Genomic DNA, 18,354 nt, shown 5'->3' with positions numbered 1-18,354 from the left:
CTTACATTTCATAAACTTAGCATTAAAACTGGTTCAATACGTATATCCTCTCCCTTCATTTTGGCATAGCAATTGACATTTCCCATTTTTTCTTGCAACCCATGACTTACATTTAGAGTTGCAAAGGTAAGGGTGACCTTCTCCCTGGAGAGTCTTATCAAGTTAACACACAGAAGCTCATTCAGAAATTCATTAACGCCTCTATCAAAGATGTCTTTCCCAAATCCTCTGAGCTCACTGTATCACCCCCGCTCCTCTCCCCACAGCTCCAGCCTGGAGCTCCAGAAATTCCCTGGGAGCTAGCCAAAGCCACAGCAAACACTGCTGGGAACCAGTCTGGTTGTACAAGGCACAATTCTGAGCAGGGTGGGTGGTCCCTAAGATGTTTCTGAAGAGTCTTGGAGAGAAGAACTCTTCAAGAGACCAGAATTAGGATGAAACCAACTTCTTTCCCTGTTGCTTCTAGTAAATCTACCATAAGACTGTGAGCCAAAGAGAACTGAGAGATGCAGAAATCACATGGTAGGTTTGAGTCATGCTGGATAATCCATACTAGGGAGATGCTCTCCAGGGAGGCCACTGGGAAGGCCCTGAGTTCTGAGAGTTCCCAGCAGCACTGGAGTTACCTTTGGCTGGAGGCTAACAGAATTCACTGATGGCCTGTGATGATGTTGGTATAGTGTAGACTAAGGAGGCTGTGATACATGACGTGTAGTTTCACCTCATCTAACTTTTGATGCTTCCTGATGGCTATTTTGAAATGGGCCACCTGTTTGCTCTGTAAGACAACAGTCAAACACTCCAATTGCTTTCCCACCAGGCACATCTGAACTGTTCTATCTAGTTATTTTGATTGAGAGGTAGGCGAGGACTCAGCTTGGGTGGACAAGAGAAGAACACTACTCATTACTGCACATTTAAAACTGTCTCTCTAAAGAGGAGACAGTTTCTCAGATACTTCAAACTACAGAGACAGGTTTGAGAGAGTTAATTTGAAGACTCACTTGGATTTACTGCCAGACTTGTCCCCAGTCCCCAAATCAGCTTACGGTTGTTGCCAGTATTACACAGTCATGGAAAGCTTTACAGAAACCAACCAGGCCAGTGTGTACCAGGAAATCCCTTTCAATCCCCAAATCTAGCCAGTGTGCTCCTCCAGCTGGGATCCTGGCCAAAGAAGCAGTGGGGAAGACTGCTCATAATCGTGGCCAGTTTACAGCATGGTTGGGACACAAAGGCTGTTCTGAGGTTACATATTTCATCCCCCAACCTCCAGACCAAGCTGTCCTCTCACCAGCCCAGCAAGACATGGCAAAATCCTCACAAAGTTGCTGGAGAAGGTTCTCCCACTCCAGTGCTCAACCGTCCCTGAGTTCAACCCAGACTCTCTGATGCAAATGGTTAAGACAAAAAGGACAAAGAATCTGTTATCCTCCAGCTTATTTGTTTCTGTTCCAGAGAATTACCTATGTGCCCGTTTTCACAAGTACATATGGCATATATGTATGCTGTATCATCCTTAGGATTAATGGTTAGAAGTAACTTTAAAAACACTGGGTGGAGAAAGTCCTCAAATGAAGTTCAGTGCTATGGCTTCCTTTAGAAATCAGAACATTCATTATGGATTCAGCAGAGATACTCACGAGGTTTGACCATTAACCTTGTTCCCCCTCCAAATGTGAACATGTTGCCTGCATTATTATTCACACAGTGATCTTCAGCTCAGCAAAAACCTCCTGGAAACTGAACTAAGTTTTCCCTAAAGATCTTCTGGAAGAAGTGATACCATGAGCATGGAGAATATTAAGTAATTGTCACAGTAATAACCTGGCACAGAATCCTAGCTCCAGCTTGGAGTTCAGAACTGTTTCCACATTGGATGAATGGAGGCTATTCTTTCTAACTATTCTAAAGAAGGAATTTTCCCACAAAAGCCCAGAATACTTTCCCACAAAAGCCCAGACTGCCAAAATCCTAGCTATCCTTTGGTGCTTTAGATAATAATTCTCCTGAGGTTCTGAAGATCATATAACTCATTTGGACAAAGTAGGAACAGTTCCTATCCATGGCACCAAAGCAAAAGCAGTCAGAGATGCTGTCATCGCAATGGTAGAGACTGAGGGCAGCTGCCACTGCCCACCCAGCAAGAGGGGTGGGCACGTTGGTCCACCCTTTCAGGATGCTGGAGCCTGGCTCTGATGTCCAGGCTCTCGAACGTGTAAGGGGATTCCTGCCTTGTTCTCATTCCAAAAAACTAGAGACAGTTGCAGGCACTGGTCAGTGCTGGAGCTCACCCTTGACTCCAGCTCCAGACCTTTCATCCCCAGCTTGGACAATCAGCAGGAAAAGGACTTTCACTACTTTCTATCTTCGTCCTAGTGAAGACTTTTCCTTTCTTACTGTCCCTTTCCTGGGAGATAACACAAGCCAAGGACTAACCTAAAATCATTCTTTTACAGGTAGCTTCTCCTGTTCTGTAAAGGTGATCCTTTTGAACCTCTCTTAATTTTGAGGTAGCTTGAAGGAAAATCTGAGAATGATTTTACCTTTTACTTCCACTGTTGAGTATAGGGCAAAGTGTCCCCCTCACCCTTCCCCACCTCTGGGCACCGCAGTGGGGACCAGGGGCTTAACAACAAACAAGCCGGAATGAACCCCTCCAGAGGGAAAACAAGAAATATACAGGAAATATTGCAGCCCATATATTCCTACTTGGGTTAAGTCAGTGTTGTTCTCCTCCAGAGAATGTCTTCCCTCCTCTCCACACCTGCTACAGAAGCATCTCCTTCCTTCCTACTTTGCTATTTGTCTGTTGGATCGCTTACCCAAGCCTCCGTCATTTTGAAGAAGGGATATAGTTTCTCAAGTTGTCCTGTGAAATGAAGTCTAGTGACACTTGTGCTGGGTCTTCTGGCTGAGAAACAATTTGTTTCATGTCTGCAAGTCTGCTTTCATTGGTGGGTCCGTGGAGTCTGATTTATGGACACCAGGTTCAGGTGTGGGCAATTGTAAGCATTCAGGGGAAGCAGGTGTCCAGTTTACCTGGAGCAGAGCATTTGAGAAAGGGAACAGCTGGAAAGAGATTTGGAGAACAGAAAGGGTCCAGGTTTTAGAGAGCCTGCTTTCCTGATGACTCAGACAGTAAAGAATCTGCCTGTAATGTAGGAGACTTGGGTTTGATCCCTGGGTCAGGAAGATGCCCTGGAGAAGGGAATGGCTACCCACTCCAGTATTCTTGCCTGGGGAATTCCATGCACAGAAGAGCCTGGTGGGCTACAGCCTTTGGGGTCGTATGAGTCGGACACGACTGAGAAATATCTTTCACTTAATTACTTAAGTCACAGGCTAAGAAGTGGACATGATGGTTTCTCAAAACACAAATGCCCAGATAAAGCATTGAACTGGATGAGGGGGAAAGGCATAAAGAGGGGTAGGAAAAGCAAGTGAAAAATGTGGAATGAGAGTACAATTTTGAAAAGAATTCCCGTGTTTAGAGGAATCTCTCAAAGTCTTAAGCCAATAAATATTTTCTAGTAATTAATATAATTCTTATGAAATTGGTGGTAAGTTCATGTTGGTGAGCCCCAAGCTCTCCTTCATCCCTCCTGTCCAGAGTGGAGGGACCCAGAATGGCCACTTCAGGCAGCTGCTATTTTTGCTTCCATAGTTTACAGCAAGTATTTCCCTTATGTTACCTTTGCCTCTCAGATACCAACAACATTTAAAATAATGTCTTCCCTGTAATACTCACTTGTTAAAACCTGCAGCCTAGTGCCCGCTCCAAAGACGTATTTGTAGTTTCCTGAGTCACAGTGCTATGTGGCTCTACATAAACCAACACAGGGTTCCCCTTTCCTTACAGTAGCTTTGGAGTCAATTAGCAAGATGTCGTATGCACTTTTTCCATGGGAAGGTTTTGCCCTCATGTTTTTCTAAAAGGGATTTACTTGGGATAACACCTCAGTTCATATTGAAGTCTTCTTGCTTTGGTAACTTCCTCAGTCTCAGGCTATGTTTATCTTAAGCGTGTTTATTAAGTAAAGAGGCTGTTTTAACAAACATGTCAAGATTTAAAGATCTAAATGATGGTTGAACCCTTTAAAGTACTCTCTTTAGGATCAGTTTATGGGCCACAGGTCATAACAATGACCTTATTTTACAGTCATACCTCATTTTTTGGAACCATGATAGTACCAGCAATTATTTTGAGTCCCTCCTTTATTTATAAGTCATGGCTCCAAAAGCTTTTTGCTTATTAATAAAAATAAAATTCGCCTTCAAAAGATAAAGCCATCAAGGCTGCTACAGGAAGAATGTTCCAGGCCCTTTGAGGGCAGATTCAAAGGAGGAGGTGAGCAAAGCACAGTAGGGTATGTGGGGGGACTGAAGTGTATGTCAGTGGCTTGACTGGGCCACTCATTTAAATGTACAAACTCTTATTTGTTAACAAATCAACCTGGTTACTTATTGTCACACCCGGTTCAGGCACAGAGGGTAGCTGACAAAATACCAGTGAAGTGTGAGATGGCAGGCATTTCTGCAAAGAGTGTGCCTGCATGGAAAGCACCTCGGTTTCTATAATTCTAACAGAAAAAGCCCAAACCCAAATCCCAGAGCGCTGAACTCTGCAAGGGTGGAGATAGCGTATACATTTTCAACACTGCTTGTTGTAATACATCTCTCCTCCCTTCTCCCTGACAGCTTCACAACTCAGATAAACACCCTGCTTTATCACAGGCAATCCAGTGGCCACAGGGAGGCTTCCAGGGTACAGGGGTCCTCTGTCCCTCCCGCAGAGTGGACTCAGCCAGGCTGGATGATGGGAGAAATCTGTGTGGGGAACTCCTTTGTCCCCAGAGTGAAGGAGGGTGCTGTCCACTGACATGACCCATGGAGGGCCATCCTCACACCAGAGAAAGTTGGATTGTTCCACTGTTCTCTCAGCAGAGGAAAGCCACTAGAAGCTTGTAACTCCTGCTGCCCACCCCTCACACAAGCCCTCAGTCCACCTGCCGGATTTTCCAATCCCACCAGGTGACACAGCATAAGTGCAACCAGCCCCTCAGTGCTTATCTGTTAAGGACGCGCTTCTGTGGCCACACGCTGCTCTTGGTAGCCTCCCTTTTCACTGGTTTGTTTCTGTTTCTATCACCAAGCTTTTCTGCCTCTTATCTCTGCTTTTTCCCCAAAGCCTCAACGTGCTTTGTGGACCTTCAAGAAACACTGACTATGGTATTAATACAATTTATCAAACTGTCCATAGGACTGATAACTAAATTCAGCCTCCAGGGAAACATGTATTCATATCTTACTCACACATCCGACATAGTTAACAACTGCATGCTAAACGAAGCAATTAAATTCAGCTGCGTTTCAGCAGGTCCCTTTGGATGGCTCTCCAGAAAGGATAAGGAATTAACCACAAGAACTCACCGGGTGTGACCAGCACTGAGGTGCCTTGGCCAAAGTGGAGCGCGTAGCCGGCATTGAGTTCCACAGTGCACCTTCCCTAAACAAAAACCCCTCTCTTCCTCATGGGACCTCCCCTCTTCTCCTCCATTAAATCCAATGTCTAAACACCCATCACCCTGCAGTCACACAGATTGTGGGTCTCCCTGGGCCCTCTTCCAGGAGACCATTGCTGAGAAGGTCGCTCACTCACCACAGTGAGGTGGGCGATCGCTCCTGAGAAGCGCCAACCTGGGGAGGGGGCCCTGTTACACATTGTGAAACCCTGTGTCCAGCAGAGGCCAGGCCTGTCTGAACTGAGGACAGCCAGGGGCCTGGACCAGGGCAGCTCTGTGGGCTCATGGCTGAAGGGCGGCTACATTTCTTCTCATTCTCTCTGGATTGCACTTTAGTTGCACTCATTGATTAGTCTCTGAAATCCCCCAACACTTACTTGGTTTAACAGAGACCATAGTGCCTTTTCCAAAGATGAGCTGTCCTTGGCCGCTGCCAACATTCACACAGTCATATGGGACCTTACAATTACCAGTAGATGGGAAGGATTCAGGGGAAGACAGAATATGGGAGACCACTTGCCCTCTAGTGAAAGTCTCACTGCTTTGCAGCCTCAACTTCTAGTACCTTGGCAGGGATAGGACATGTCTCTAAAAATAACAGCTGGCTGTGCAGATAGATCTGAGCTTGATCTTAAACCCCCAGTTTTGCTCCCAGAACACTGAGTTCTGATGGCTGACTCATGCCTGAGACACGTGGAACAATCTCAAGGTCAGGCAGAGATATGCCATCTAGCACGGGGGTCAGAGAGTGGCTATTTTGGGGACTAGGGACCATGCCACTTTCATAGTTCTTACAAAGAATAACAACAACCATAAAATCCAATAAAAACCCAACAAAGGAGCTGACTGTGCTCCTCTTGGAGAGAAGGAGGGGTCTTCTTGAGGAAAACCTGATTTCTGAGTTGTTTGGTTTTTTAAATTTGGGTTTTGCATGTTATCATTAGCATTTTTATATATCCAGAGCCAAGGAAGAAACCAACGAAAATTTCTACTTCTTCGTGACCTAATTCTTAGGATTGCTAGAACTCATCAAGAAACGGACTCCAACCAGCTCAGGTACAAAGAAACTAGGTGCATCTACCCCCTTGGGAGCAGCAGGGTCCCAATCCTGCTAAATTGCACAGAACAGCACTGCCTTTCAGACTGACCCGCTTCCCTCACTTACTTGGTTTTACCGTCAGTCTGGTCCCTGCTCCAAAGCGTAGGTTGTTGTTATTATTGCCACAGCAGTACACCCTCTAACAAAAACCTCCCACAGAAAGCTTGCAGCCAGGCTCCCAGTGTGGCAGGGGCAGGGGGCAGAGGCACCAACTAAGACCACAACACAACTGTCCCATTCTCCTCTCTCACAGGAACAGGGCCATTTGTCATGCTACTAGGCTGTGCAAGTGGGCACTTCTCAGCGCACTGAGCACAGCTAATCCAGAACCCAAATTGGCACTCTGAGACATAGCATCAGCTCTCTAACAGGTTCCCAAATTAGGTATAAACCCATGCCACAAACAAATCATGCCCAAACACATGATGTGTCTTCAGGGACCACTGTATATGAGTTACTGCCTGGTGGCATGCTCCAGATTGTTGATAATTTGCATCTTAATTATGGGTTCAAAATACTCAAACTGCTCATCTATATAATTTCACGTTAATTATCATGTAGTTATTTCATAATTGGTAAATAATGAAACACGGCAGTGTGTTGGGGGAGAGAGAGGGTTGGTATTTCATCAGGTTTTCAGAGGATCGAGTGTCTTACTCCACCAAGCGTCTAGCCCAACAATTACTCTCAGAAGTTGAGTGTGTAGGACATTAAGCAAATTTCCTGAGAGTCACTCAAAAACAGTCATTAGAAGGTCACTTTAGCCCACTTCCTCCAGTTTGCACATGTCACCCTTGAAAAGTCATCTGGAAGAGCAGGGCTCTCTACTCTCTATTTGAGAACCCTTTTCATTCTGTTGCTCAGAGTGACATAATCCTGGTGATAAATTCCCAAACCTGCTGCTCCAAAGAAAACACACAGAGTAACAAAGACTGAAAGAGCTTCAAGTAGGGAGAAGTCTGTTTTCACAGGTGGATAGGAAAGCCTCAGCAGTAGAAATAAAAACTAGCACAAATACTGGTGGAATGCTGGTGCCTTCAGTGAGACCACCTCCCACTGCAACACAGGCAGGACTGCGTCCAGCTAGGGTATCCCCTCCAGAGCACTCCTGTTTCAAAGGTTTCCCTGGTAGGTCAGCAGTAAAGAATATGCTGGCCAATGCAGGAGATGTGGAAGACACGGGTTCGATCCCTGGGTCAGGAAGATCTCCTGGAGAAGGAAACAGCGACCCACTCTAGTATTCTTGTCTGGGAAATCCCATGGAGAGTGGAGCCTGGCAGGCTACAGTCCATAGGGTCCCAGAGTTGGACGTGACTGAGCGACTGTACACACACACACAGTTGTTACCTTAAGGTTCCTGTTACCTACCAAGGGTGACCTGAAGTCTCGTTCCAGTCCCAAATATGACTTTCCCGCCACTGCCCATGTTACACTGTGAGATGCTCCATGACAGAAACCTGCTGCTGGTCTCCATCCTACACTCTGTTACTCAGAGCTCTCCCCATGGACAGGCTGCCCAGGCAAGCTCTTGGGGATCCCTTTTCATCCATCTCCCAAACTCTGCAGCGTTAACCCTAGGAGGGTGGTGGGGCTCTGGCCAGATACTACCTGTTGTGACCCTCTTTGACCTCAATTCATCAGGGAGTGCTGGCTAGCTGATGAAGACTGAGAAGTTGTCAAGTTCAACTCCCCAGACACTGGGAATTAACTCCTTGTCCTTTCCCTTTCTGGGTTTTATGTTAATGAATCTCTCTTGTCAGAATTTGATGAGAGATGGGACTCAGAAAGCAAATGATTAATAACTGTTCTAACTTAAGGTCCCTAAGTCAGGCGGAGAAGAGGGCATGAAGACAGAAAAGAAGAAACGATCAAACTTCTATCCACACAGCCTTGTCCACAACACCCATGAGAGTCATTTTCATTGCAAAGGTGCTGATAACAAAACGGTCGCTATATATTCATGCTTCAGTCCCAAGAGGTATCCTTTGTCTGCCAGAATCCAGAATCCCCAGTAATGGGGGTACACTCACAATAAGCAACCAGGACCCCCACCCCCCCAGACTATCCCCTCCCACATCTACACATCTCAAAAGTGCCTGTGGGCTTAGGACCTTGCTGATATGCCCATGGGACCAGAGGCTCATCAGCAAGGTCTGGGAATATTTCCATGCGGTCTGCATTAAGGTCCCCAGCTCTCAGGCACAAGCACTTACGGGGCTGGATGATGAGCTGAGTCCCTTTTCCAAAGATGAGTCTGTTACCTCCTCCTGTATTCACACCCCATGTCAACCCTTTACATAAATCTCTCTGCCAGAGACCCATGCCCTGAACCTCCAGAACTTCTAGCTACAGCTGCTCCAAAGCCCTCAAACACCAGGAACAGCTCACAGCCCTGCTGAAGCTGCTGGTCATTTCTTCCCCTCCCTTGTTGCTGTTGTAAAAACTCAAAAAACACATAACAAGATAAGGGGACTGGAGATGAGGGCAGGGACTGCCAGCACATGGCTACCAACTGCACTGCTGTCGATTTCTTCATGAGAGAGACAAGGTCACAAAACACGCCCCTGTCACGTAGGAGAAGATGGGGAGGACAGAGGCCCTCAGCCACAGACATTTAAAGGGGCTATGGTTTGTACATCTGGCATGTAAAACAGGACAATGCAAAAATTATGCTAGAACAAATGATAGGAAGAGACATAAATGTTCCACTTTCCTCTCAGACTTACTGGGCCTCACTGCTAAACGCGTCCCGGTCCCAAAAGTCAGCCTGTCTCCGCTGCCACTCTTCTCACTGTTGTCAGCAGCTTTACAGAAACGGGGCAGACATCTGTCACGAGTGTCACCTCACCAACTTGTCTGGCTGGCTTTCTCCTGACACCGATCCCAAAGTGCCCTACAAACCAAGCAGTGTGCATCTTCCCTCACACCTCTCCAAGTCACAGGCTCAGGATGAATTTCTCAGCTCAAAACAACAGGCTAAGGTTTCTATCTGACAAGTCTAGACACCCAAACAGCAAGCAGTGCGGTCCTGCAGAGATGCTGACATTTAAAAAAAAATTTAAGTTCTATTTCAAACCTTAAAAAATTTAAGTTCTCTTTTAACATCAGTTAATTGGTGTGTTTAACTCTCTCAAAAGCAATGCACGGGAATTCTTTGAAAAATCAAAAAATTCTACAGTTTATAATAATATTAAGTTTATATAAAACCCCATGGTTACCTTTGGAGGAAACTAGGAAACCATTCAACATTCCCAAACTAGTAACTACAAGGAAAGAACCAAGTGTGTACTCTTGCATTTCTTATAACTGCATGGGAATTCTTAAGTGAATCACATTAATAAAGTGTTTGTGTTGTACTGAGATTTCACTTTTTCTTCCTTAGAAACAAAAACTTCTAAACTCGAGTCTATTTGATTTGTTAGGAAACACAGGTTGGGATTAAGGTGGGCCAGAGCGCGTTTTATACTCACGAGGCTTGACTGTCAAAGTGGTTCCTGAGCCAAAGATCAGTGTGTTTCCAGAATTCACACAGCATCAAACTCCTCTACAAAAACAGCTTGTGGGTCTTAGCGTGTGGGGTGGCGTGGGAGTGAATGACTTGGTCTTGGAAACAGAACTCTTTCTCTCTGCGTGTAGGATGTGCTGGGTTTTGGCCAAGAAGCCAAAGATATGGACTTATCACAGAAACTTCCAAATTTGACAAGTTCGATTGTGTATGGAGTTTCCCTTGTGTTTGCTCTTTGCTTCTTGGAGTAGGATAAATGCTATGACTTGACTCTTCTCTAGAAAGAACGAATGCTCCAAAGATTCAGTATTTCTTTTCTTCCAATGCTTTTCTAACCCTCTAGCAGAATTTTCTTTCATCTCATTAATCCTAATCAGACTCCCCTGTTACAAATATTTCTACTCTGTTGTGATGTCCTCCAACTTCAAAACCCATAGCAACCACCAATCAGTAAAAATTTCTGGATGCATTGATTGGAAACAAACTCTTTGCAGCTGGCTTCCACATACAGTTTTTGAGTATTTGGGGCTCTGAGTTGATTTAGAACCACTCTGACTCCCCTGCTGGGGAAAGCACTTTTACTGACTTGCTCTTGGTGGCACAGAGGAGAGTGACATTTTCACCGAGTGAGTTATATTTTCACCTGGGGACAGTCCCCTCAACACTTCTGGCTACTGACCATCACTGCGTCCCCACAGCTCAGCTCTCTCACTGTCTTGCTTTGTATCTCTCAGAGCTCCCTTTCCCTAGATACAGAGCAGAGAGAGTACCACTCCTCTACCTTCTCCAGACAGAGAAGAAAAAGGCTTTGAAGCCTAAAGGTGCTTTATCCAGCCTAGCTGGGAGGTGCTTTATAATGTAATTTTCACTACAATAGTCTGAGCCATCCAAGTCCTCAGTACTCATGCCTTTAATTTCTAATGCAGAAAAAAGAGAAAAATATTCCTCTAGGTAACTGAGTGGTTAAGACAGTTGAGAAATCCAGACTTGGGCAGGTTCCATCTATCCAGTTCTTGCCCTTCCAGTATTTGCAAGGTTGTCTTTTGTAACAAAGTCTACATGTTCAGATTTTCCACAGCTTTAAATTCGAGATGTAAGAAATTTATTTGCCCCATGCTTTTTGCAGTACTGTACTCTGGGTGTACATATCCAGGATTTATCTCATTCTTTCTATCTCTCTCTCATTTATCAACTATCAACTATCTATCATCTCAGACATAGTTTTTTTTTTTTTTTGCAGTTAATTCTGTGCCTTATCCACGCTGTAACTTACTAAATGCTCAAGAACTGGTGATGGACAGGAAAGCCTGGCCTGCTGTCAGACACGACTGAGCTACTGAACTGTATTAAACTGAGATGTGCCGTCACACTGATAAACTCCACTGGGGGACCGCCCTCCTCCACATTTTCCAAGTTTAACCTTCCACTTGGGACCAGAGTTCCGTGTCCCACTGTTCTGCTCTACCTAAGGCATCAGTTCTTAGCACCTTCCCAAATACCTTCACCATCTGCAAAGAGAAACACATTGGACTAGCTTTGTAAAATTATACTCTCCAATGTTCTGTCTGCCTGCTTCTCTGGGTCTCATGGTTTGCTTGTCATTTTGATAGCCTACGTTTCAACCATTTTTTCTAAATGACTGCAGTACTCAAAGTTCAAATTATCATACAAGATAAAAGTGGAGATGCAGTTATTCTGTCTGAATTCTCTTCACATGTCACATTAGCACATGATGGCAGCAGCAAAAACAGAATTGTGAATATTTTCAGCTTTGAATTAAATATTCAAGACTGGAGTTCCCCCCAGAAAATCAGATATTTGGCTGACACCCATCCCTACCATTTGTGAGAAAGGACAGGTAGAAATTCTTCTAAGCCTGCTCTATCGAGTGTGACCTCCAGAATCTCACATAGGTGACCTAAAAATTAAAGAATAGCTGATTTCCTGACCAAGAATGAAGTACTTACTGGCTGTGATGGTGAGTCTAGTTCCTGTTCCAAAGTTTAATTGACCGCCTTGGTAGTTAGACACACAGTGTTCTAAGTCATTACAAAAACCAAGGCTCCGAGCTCTCCAAACCCTACTGTGCAGCCCCCATTTCTTCTGAACCCCCTTCTCCCAATACTTCACTATCAAAGCTGTCAGTGACCCCTCCATACCATTTCTTGCTGGACCAGCTGAGGAAAGTGGAAAAAAGGCTATAATTAGGAGAGGCTTGACATGTGAGAATTGTTTTGATTTTTCTGCAAAATTTTCTTCAGAGAGAGGACTAGACATCCCCTTTCTCTCTCCAGGTGCCATCAGTGAATCCCTCAGGTCTAAACATAGGATGAGTCTGGACAGCCTGCCATCTTTCTCATCCTTTCATACCATTCCATATTTCAGTTTTCTCTGAAGTCGCCTCTTTCCCCTCCTTTAGCCTCTGGGCCATTTTCTTTCAGTTGAAACTTGTCCCCCAGTCTCTGCTCCTGTGGCCTGTGCCGTGACCGGCCATGCTTCTCTGGTCAGTGCAGGTGTGAGGGGCCAGCTGGTGGGGGTGGCCCGGCTGCAGGGGACACTGTCCCCCTCCTCCCAGGGGTGTCCAGGTGAGGGTTTATGTTCCCAAGCATGACTCACTCTTGGGGGTGGAGGGGGAGGGACTCTGCTCTGTTCCAGATAAAATTCTATCTAGTTTAGAGAATTAGGACAGGGAAGCCTGGCTTGCTGCAGTCCACGGGGTCCCAAAGAGTTGGACACGACTGAGCAACTGAACTGAACTGAGTTTAGAGAAACAGAGTAGCAGAACTTGATGATTTCTTTCTGGAAATTAAAGGGTTTGCTCAACACAATAGGGATGGAAAATTTTCTTTGACTTACTTGGAATGACTGTCAAACTTGTCCCTCTCCCAAAATAGTTCTGGCCGTAGCTGTTCCACTGTGATAGGAAGCTCAACAAAAACCAGGCAGAAGACAGAGCTGGTGCAGACATCTGGAGGCCCACCCGACAGAAAGACACACAGACAGACAGACAATCTCTTGTCCTGTGCAGGCTCAGGGACCAGGGCATTAATGGAAAGGAGCTTCAGGGCTTAGAGCAGCTGTGACCATGAGGAGTGGTTGGAGGGACCGAGTCCTTCTGAGTGGGGGTTAAAGGGAAGGTTCAAGTGCTTTGTGGGCTGCTCGCTGTCTAGTTAAAGTTGTGGGCCCATTTGTTTTATGCATGGACATTTAAGACATTCTTTTTCTTTGAAGATTTAATTTCTCTCCTGATGATCACATGATTCTGAAGCTCATTCTCATTAGGTCTCTTTATTACATCTTTTAACTCTGGGAAGGATTTTATTTCTTTGGGAAATTTTTGGAACAATTTCTTTTCTTGGAATTAACCCAGATGAAGCTCTGACCACTTGCTTTTTTCCAACCTGCCTCACTTCCCTAACAGCCTATTACAGTGTCCATTGTTCACCCACCTGATCTTGTACCCCATGAGCAAGGAGAGGGTAGAGTGAGGAGAACACAGGTTAGTGACTTGTTTTTCAAATTGCCATGTTCAGGTCCAAGGTCTCTACGATACCTTTTAGGCACTAAACCCATATCTGCCATTCTTTGACCTCCTTTTCTGATCACAGTGAATACATCTGGATTCCCTTAGCTTTGTGTTTTCAACAACCATGCCACCAGCACAGTCATCTGAGCCCCATGCCTGTGGTAATTATCCCCGCCACCCTCCACAGGCAGAGTCACAGGCAAACTTACTTGGAATGACTGATAAGCTCGTCCCTTGCCCAAACATCAACTTGTAGGAGTTGTCACACAGCCATCGAACACTTTGCAATAACTGACAGGTGACTCTGTGATCTCAGACCCCAGTCTTTCTTGACGCCACTTCAAAAGGCATCTCAGGTAACTTCAGATGAGATATGGGGCCACAGTTAGGTCAGATTCTTTGGGGGATGGTAGAAAACTTGCTAGGAACATGTGCTTCTTCACCTTGGGGTCATTGCAACTTCTGACATGCTGATGATTTTAAAAACATCAGTGAGTTCTCTTGTCGTCTTCTCCCTTCTCTGTCCTCACACATCACACCATGTCCCCATCTGCATCTCATTTCCATCTCTAAGCCCTGGTTTGGTGACACCAGGTCCTCAGGCACCACTGATCTGCCTTCCCCAAGATAGCATATATTCATAGGCTGCCGTGATTAAAGGACTGGAAATGCCAGCCTCTCAGAAGCTGAGACCTGGGCCTCTCACTCTTGATCACTGGTCAATATGTTGTCCTCATTTGTCTGGCTAATGAAGAGCTGACCTTTCTAAGTGGATGCTTTTTTTGCTGAAATGACAACTGCCAAAGAGCTAACAACAAAAGCAGAGCTCCGAAGGCGGTGTTGCCTTCAGACCCCTTTGGCATATTTCAGTCAAAGGGTTCCCAGGCTCAAATGTCATCCTCTCAGTTTCAGCTCCCACAATACTAGGCTTGGAGAAATTCAACAAAAATTGGGGAATATTGGTCCAACCTGCCCCCTGTTCAGTAGACCTAGGCTCTTCTTGGAGGCATCTTGCACATTCAAGATGGTCATAACAATCCAAGATTCAGTTTTAAGTGGCACTTCTAGTGCCACATCCACCTGGTGAGAATTGACGCTGCCCCTCAGTAGAGCAGATAGAGACCATGATATCAGAAAACCCCAACCCTCCATCCCCACTCCTGTCTCCATCACACAGAGTAGGGACCATGCTGTCTGCCTGGTCAACTATGCCTGCATAAAGACACAGATCTGGATTCTCATCCCTTTAGCATCAGAAGACTTTGCCCTCAGTGGAAAGCCTGGGAAAACAGTGCCTGCAACACAGAGTGATGCCACCCTTCTCTGTGACACCCTCCTCCCCATCTCAGTCTTATCATGCTGCTGTTAAAGACATATTCCTACATTTTAATATTTTAACATTTCCCCCTTCCTATAGCTCATTCCTTCCATTTATGTTTCTGAGCACCCACGGGACTCCAGCCTCCGTGATCTGTTTCCACTGGACTCCATTAGCATCCTTGCAAGAAAGGAACAAAAGTCCTAAAATGCAAGACTACCTGGGGACACTGTGAGTTTGGGTCTTTCTGGCTTCTTGGCTTCACGGTTAGTCAAGTTCCTTCTTTTTCTAACTCAGAGCTGCCGGGCTACTCCCTGCAGTGGAGAGTTTTACAACGACTGACAGAAGGAACTTTATGAATCTTGAAAAAACAGAGTTTCTCACTCTTCCCAGCGGGGAACAGCAGCAAACACACCGAAGCCAAATCTTCCTATCTGCTCTAATTATCAGCAAGGATACAAGTCACCACGAGGAGAAAGGTATTAAGCCTGGTATCTGAAACTCTTTGGAGTTAATTGTAATCCCTTGCCTGGTGGTTTCAGTGATAGGAACAGTGGATATGTGTGTTTTCCCACCCCTTTCCCCCCCCTCCTCTTTTTTTGTAGTTTTGCATCTAGAGAAGCCATAGGAGACATGCAGGGAACATAGAGGGATTTGAAATAAGACCCTAGATTCCCATTCAGTTTTCATTTTTTCCCTCTCTGTTTTCATTTGAAACTCATTCTGAACTGAATGCCTCGGACTTATTCAACCTCTGCTCTCAATTATCCCTCTCCACTGTAGAGGATACCAGCGAAAATGGCCTCGGCTGCATCAAGAAGAATTTAAGGTTGATATAAGGAAGAACTTTCTGATGAGGAATGGTACTAACGGTTAGAATGGGTTACTCAGGGGAATCGATTGGAAAAGGGACACCCTCACCCCCAAAGTTGGGCATCATGTCTAGAGAAGGCTCTGACAGCAGCAGACTATTTTCTATCTTTCCAAGGTCAAGGTCAGCTTTATTCCACAGCAGTGGGATAGACCCAGAGTCTCAAAGGGTTAGACCCAAAGACTCAAGGTCCAAAATGGAATCTATGAATGCTGAGATTAAAGAAGAGACAGGACCCTGGAGGCTACTGGTCAATGTCAAGCAAGATCTGGTTTCTAGGCAACACACATTTCTCTCAAAACTAACACCAGGGCTGAAATCCCAGAATTCCCAGTATGTTTCTGTGTCCTGTTACACTTACTTGGATGGACAGTCAAAGTGGTTCCTTGTCCGAACATCAGCTTTCCATAGGCACTACCACCAGTATTTACACTGCAATGGAAGCCTTTACAAGAACCCCGGGGGCACCCCCACGGCTCACAGACAACTTCCTCTTTAACTCCTTTGGGTGAGAAGAGACTCACCCAAAGGGGTCCGAACCTGTGAGGCTGAGATTCTTCCCACCTAAGCTCAGAGAACCATTTGCACGTCTGGTCCTGGGACGCTGACCTCCTGTATCCCTCCCACCCCCCGGTGGGGCTGTGTTTTGTCTCTGTCCATTTCCTCTGGTTTCCATCCTGAGGCTTACTGATTTCTCATGTTCAGCATTTCTCTTTCTAAAGGTCTCATTTCCATTTTACAGCATCATTTTCAGGACAATTCCTCTGATCAGTTTTCAAGACATGTCCTCCCCTCCCTTCGAGGTGTCACACATTTCTGATGACAATGAATTGATTGCAAGGAGACAGGAGGAGAGTGTTCAACTTTCTGGAGGCTGACTAGAATTTGATGAGGTTTAGGCTCCAGCCTCAGGAAACACCATCTCCTGAGCTTCCCTTCATGCCCCAGCATAAGGAATGAAAATGATGGGCACATTTGACTGAACTTCAGTTGGTCTTGAACCTGAATTACTCATTACTGAGAGCAATATCTCACAGAAAGTTTACATCTGAGCTTTGTTATGTGATCAAGCATCCCAGGAGCTCTTTTGAATTTAGAAAAGAAAGACCTTTGTCTTAGGAAATGTACAATCAGAGACAAACCGGGACAACTGGTCACCCTGTAGGCTCATCTGCGGTGTCCTGACCTCTGAGCAGCCCAGTAGCCATAATAGGAGAATTAGTTGAGGCCTCTCTTAGGGTTGCTCGGAGTTTACTTGGAGTTACTCTGTGTTTACTTGGAGTTGCTGTAAATTGCATCCTTTGATCAAACACAGCTTCCACTGCTGACAGTCACAACCATAGGAAGCCCTGGGGTCTCCTTGGCTGTGTCTGGTGGATGCCACAGACCATGTGAGGAGCCAAATTCAGGCAACCTCATTATTTGGCACATTGTGATCAAGCCCTGTCCCCAACGAAGATGAAACACAAATATTTTAGCTCCTTATCTGCATTCAACTTTTAAACTCTTCAACTGTTTGACTGAATTTGTGCTACTCTCTCTAGTCATCTCTTCAAGCAACCACTTATTAACAAAGTGTCAACATGAAGCATGAAGTGGGAGAGAGGAAAAAAAGGCTATTATTTAGCAAAGAAGAAGTGACATCTGCTTTAAGGACAGCAGTCAGGATTCAAATGACCCTCTCATCTCTTCCTGCTTCCTAGCATCACAGTTTACAGAGCTCCCCACACCAATACTTCAGCCGCTGAAATTTCAGAACCTAAGCAAAATTAGATGCCTACTCTCAGCGAAAGTTCTCCAGCAGACGGTGCCAAAGTGTCGCTATAGCAATAATCTCTGTCCTCTGCTGATTGAAGGAAAATAGTCTTTAAGGTCCCTTGGACTCCAGCCTTGTCTTGGTAGCCCTTGTAGAAGACGAGTCCATTGTATGGAAAATTTGGCCTACAATTACTGTCTGGAGCTCTGGAAAAATGCTCGCCCTGCACAGGTATTTTCTTTGCAAGGTGAGGCTGTCTGCTTCTACATTTTACTGTGTAGGGGTTACGGCTCTCATTTCCCTGAAGTGGCCCACCAAGTACTGAGAGGAACTCTCAGCTTCTCTGTGCATTCTAGAACACCCACCATAGAGCTCTCCCTAGTGTTTCCAGCGAGACCCCAAAGATGAAACCAGTCTGGTCCCCAGTTTTGGCTGCCCACCCTCTGAAAAGTGATGTCCTTGAATCTCCCAGTGAATCCCCTTGAAGCTTTAATTAGCTAGGATCTCAGAGACTACTGAGTGCATGGGATTCCACCTTATTCACTGTTTCTGTTGTTGCAGACGTGTGCTGGTTTTGCCCCTGCTGAGCAAGGCACTTCTGCCTGTGACAGCTTCACCACTGAGCTAACCACACTGACTGTTTTTCAGGCAGGACCTAGCCTAGAACATTCCAAGCTGGCTGTTATCAGGGCCGCAATAACTCCTTTAGCACTGCATGCACTGCATCACTTAGGCATTTCCCCCCCCCCCACCC

The 18,354-nt window shown here is 45.6% G+C and overlaps 1 gene segment (V, D, J or C); it reads right to left on the bottom strand.

Moving 5' to 3' along the window:
• Positions 1–18,354, bottom strand: part of LOC104981963 — a 916,007-nt gene that overhangs the window by 48,899 nt on the left and 848,754 nt on the right. The window contains 1 exon segment of the C gene segment in view: positions 5,903–6,675. Within this exon segment, the coding sequence occupies positions 5,903–5,921 (19 nt within the window).

Source organism: Bison bison, unplaced genomic scaffold (assembly GCF_000754665.1).
Source record: "Bison bison bison isolate TAMUID 2011002044 unplaced genomic scaffold, Bison_UMD1.0 scf7180017864526, whole genome shotgun sequence".
Taxonomy (NCBI): Eukaryota; Metazoa; Chordata; class Mammalia; order Artiodactyla; family Bovidae; genus Bison; species Bison bison.
Note: the sequence above shows the minus strand (reverse complement) of the source record. Positions and strands in the feature narration are given on the sequence as shown.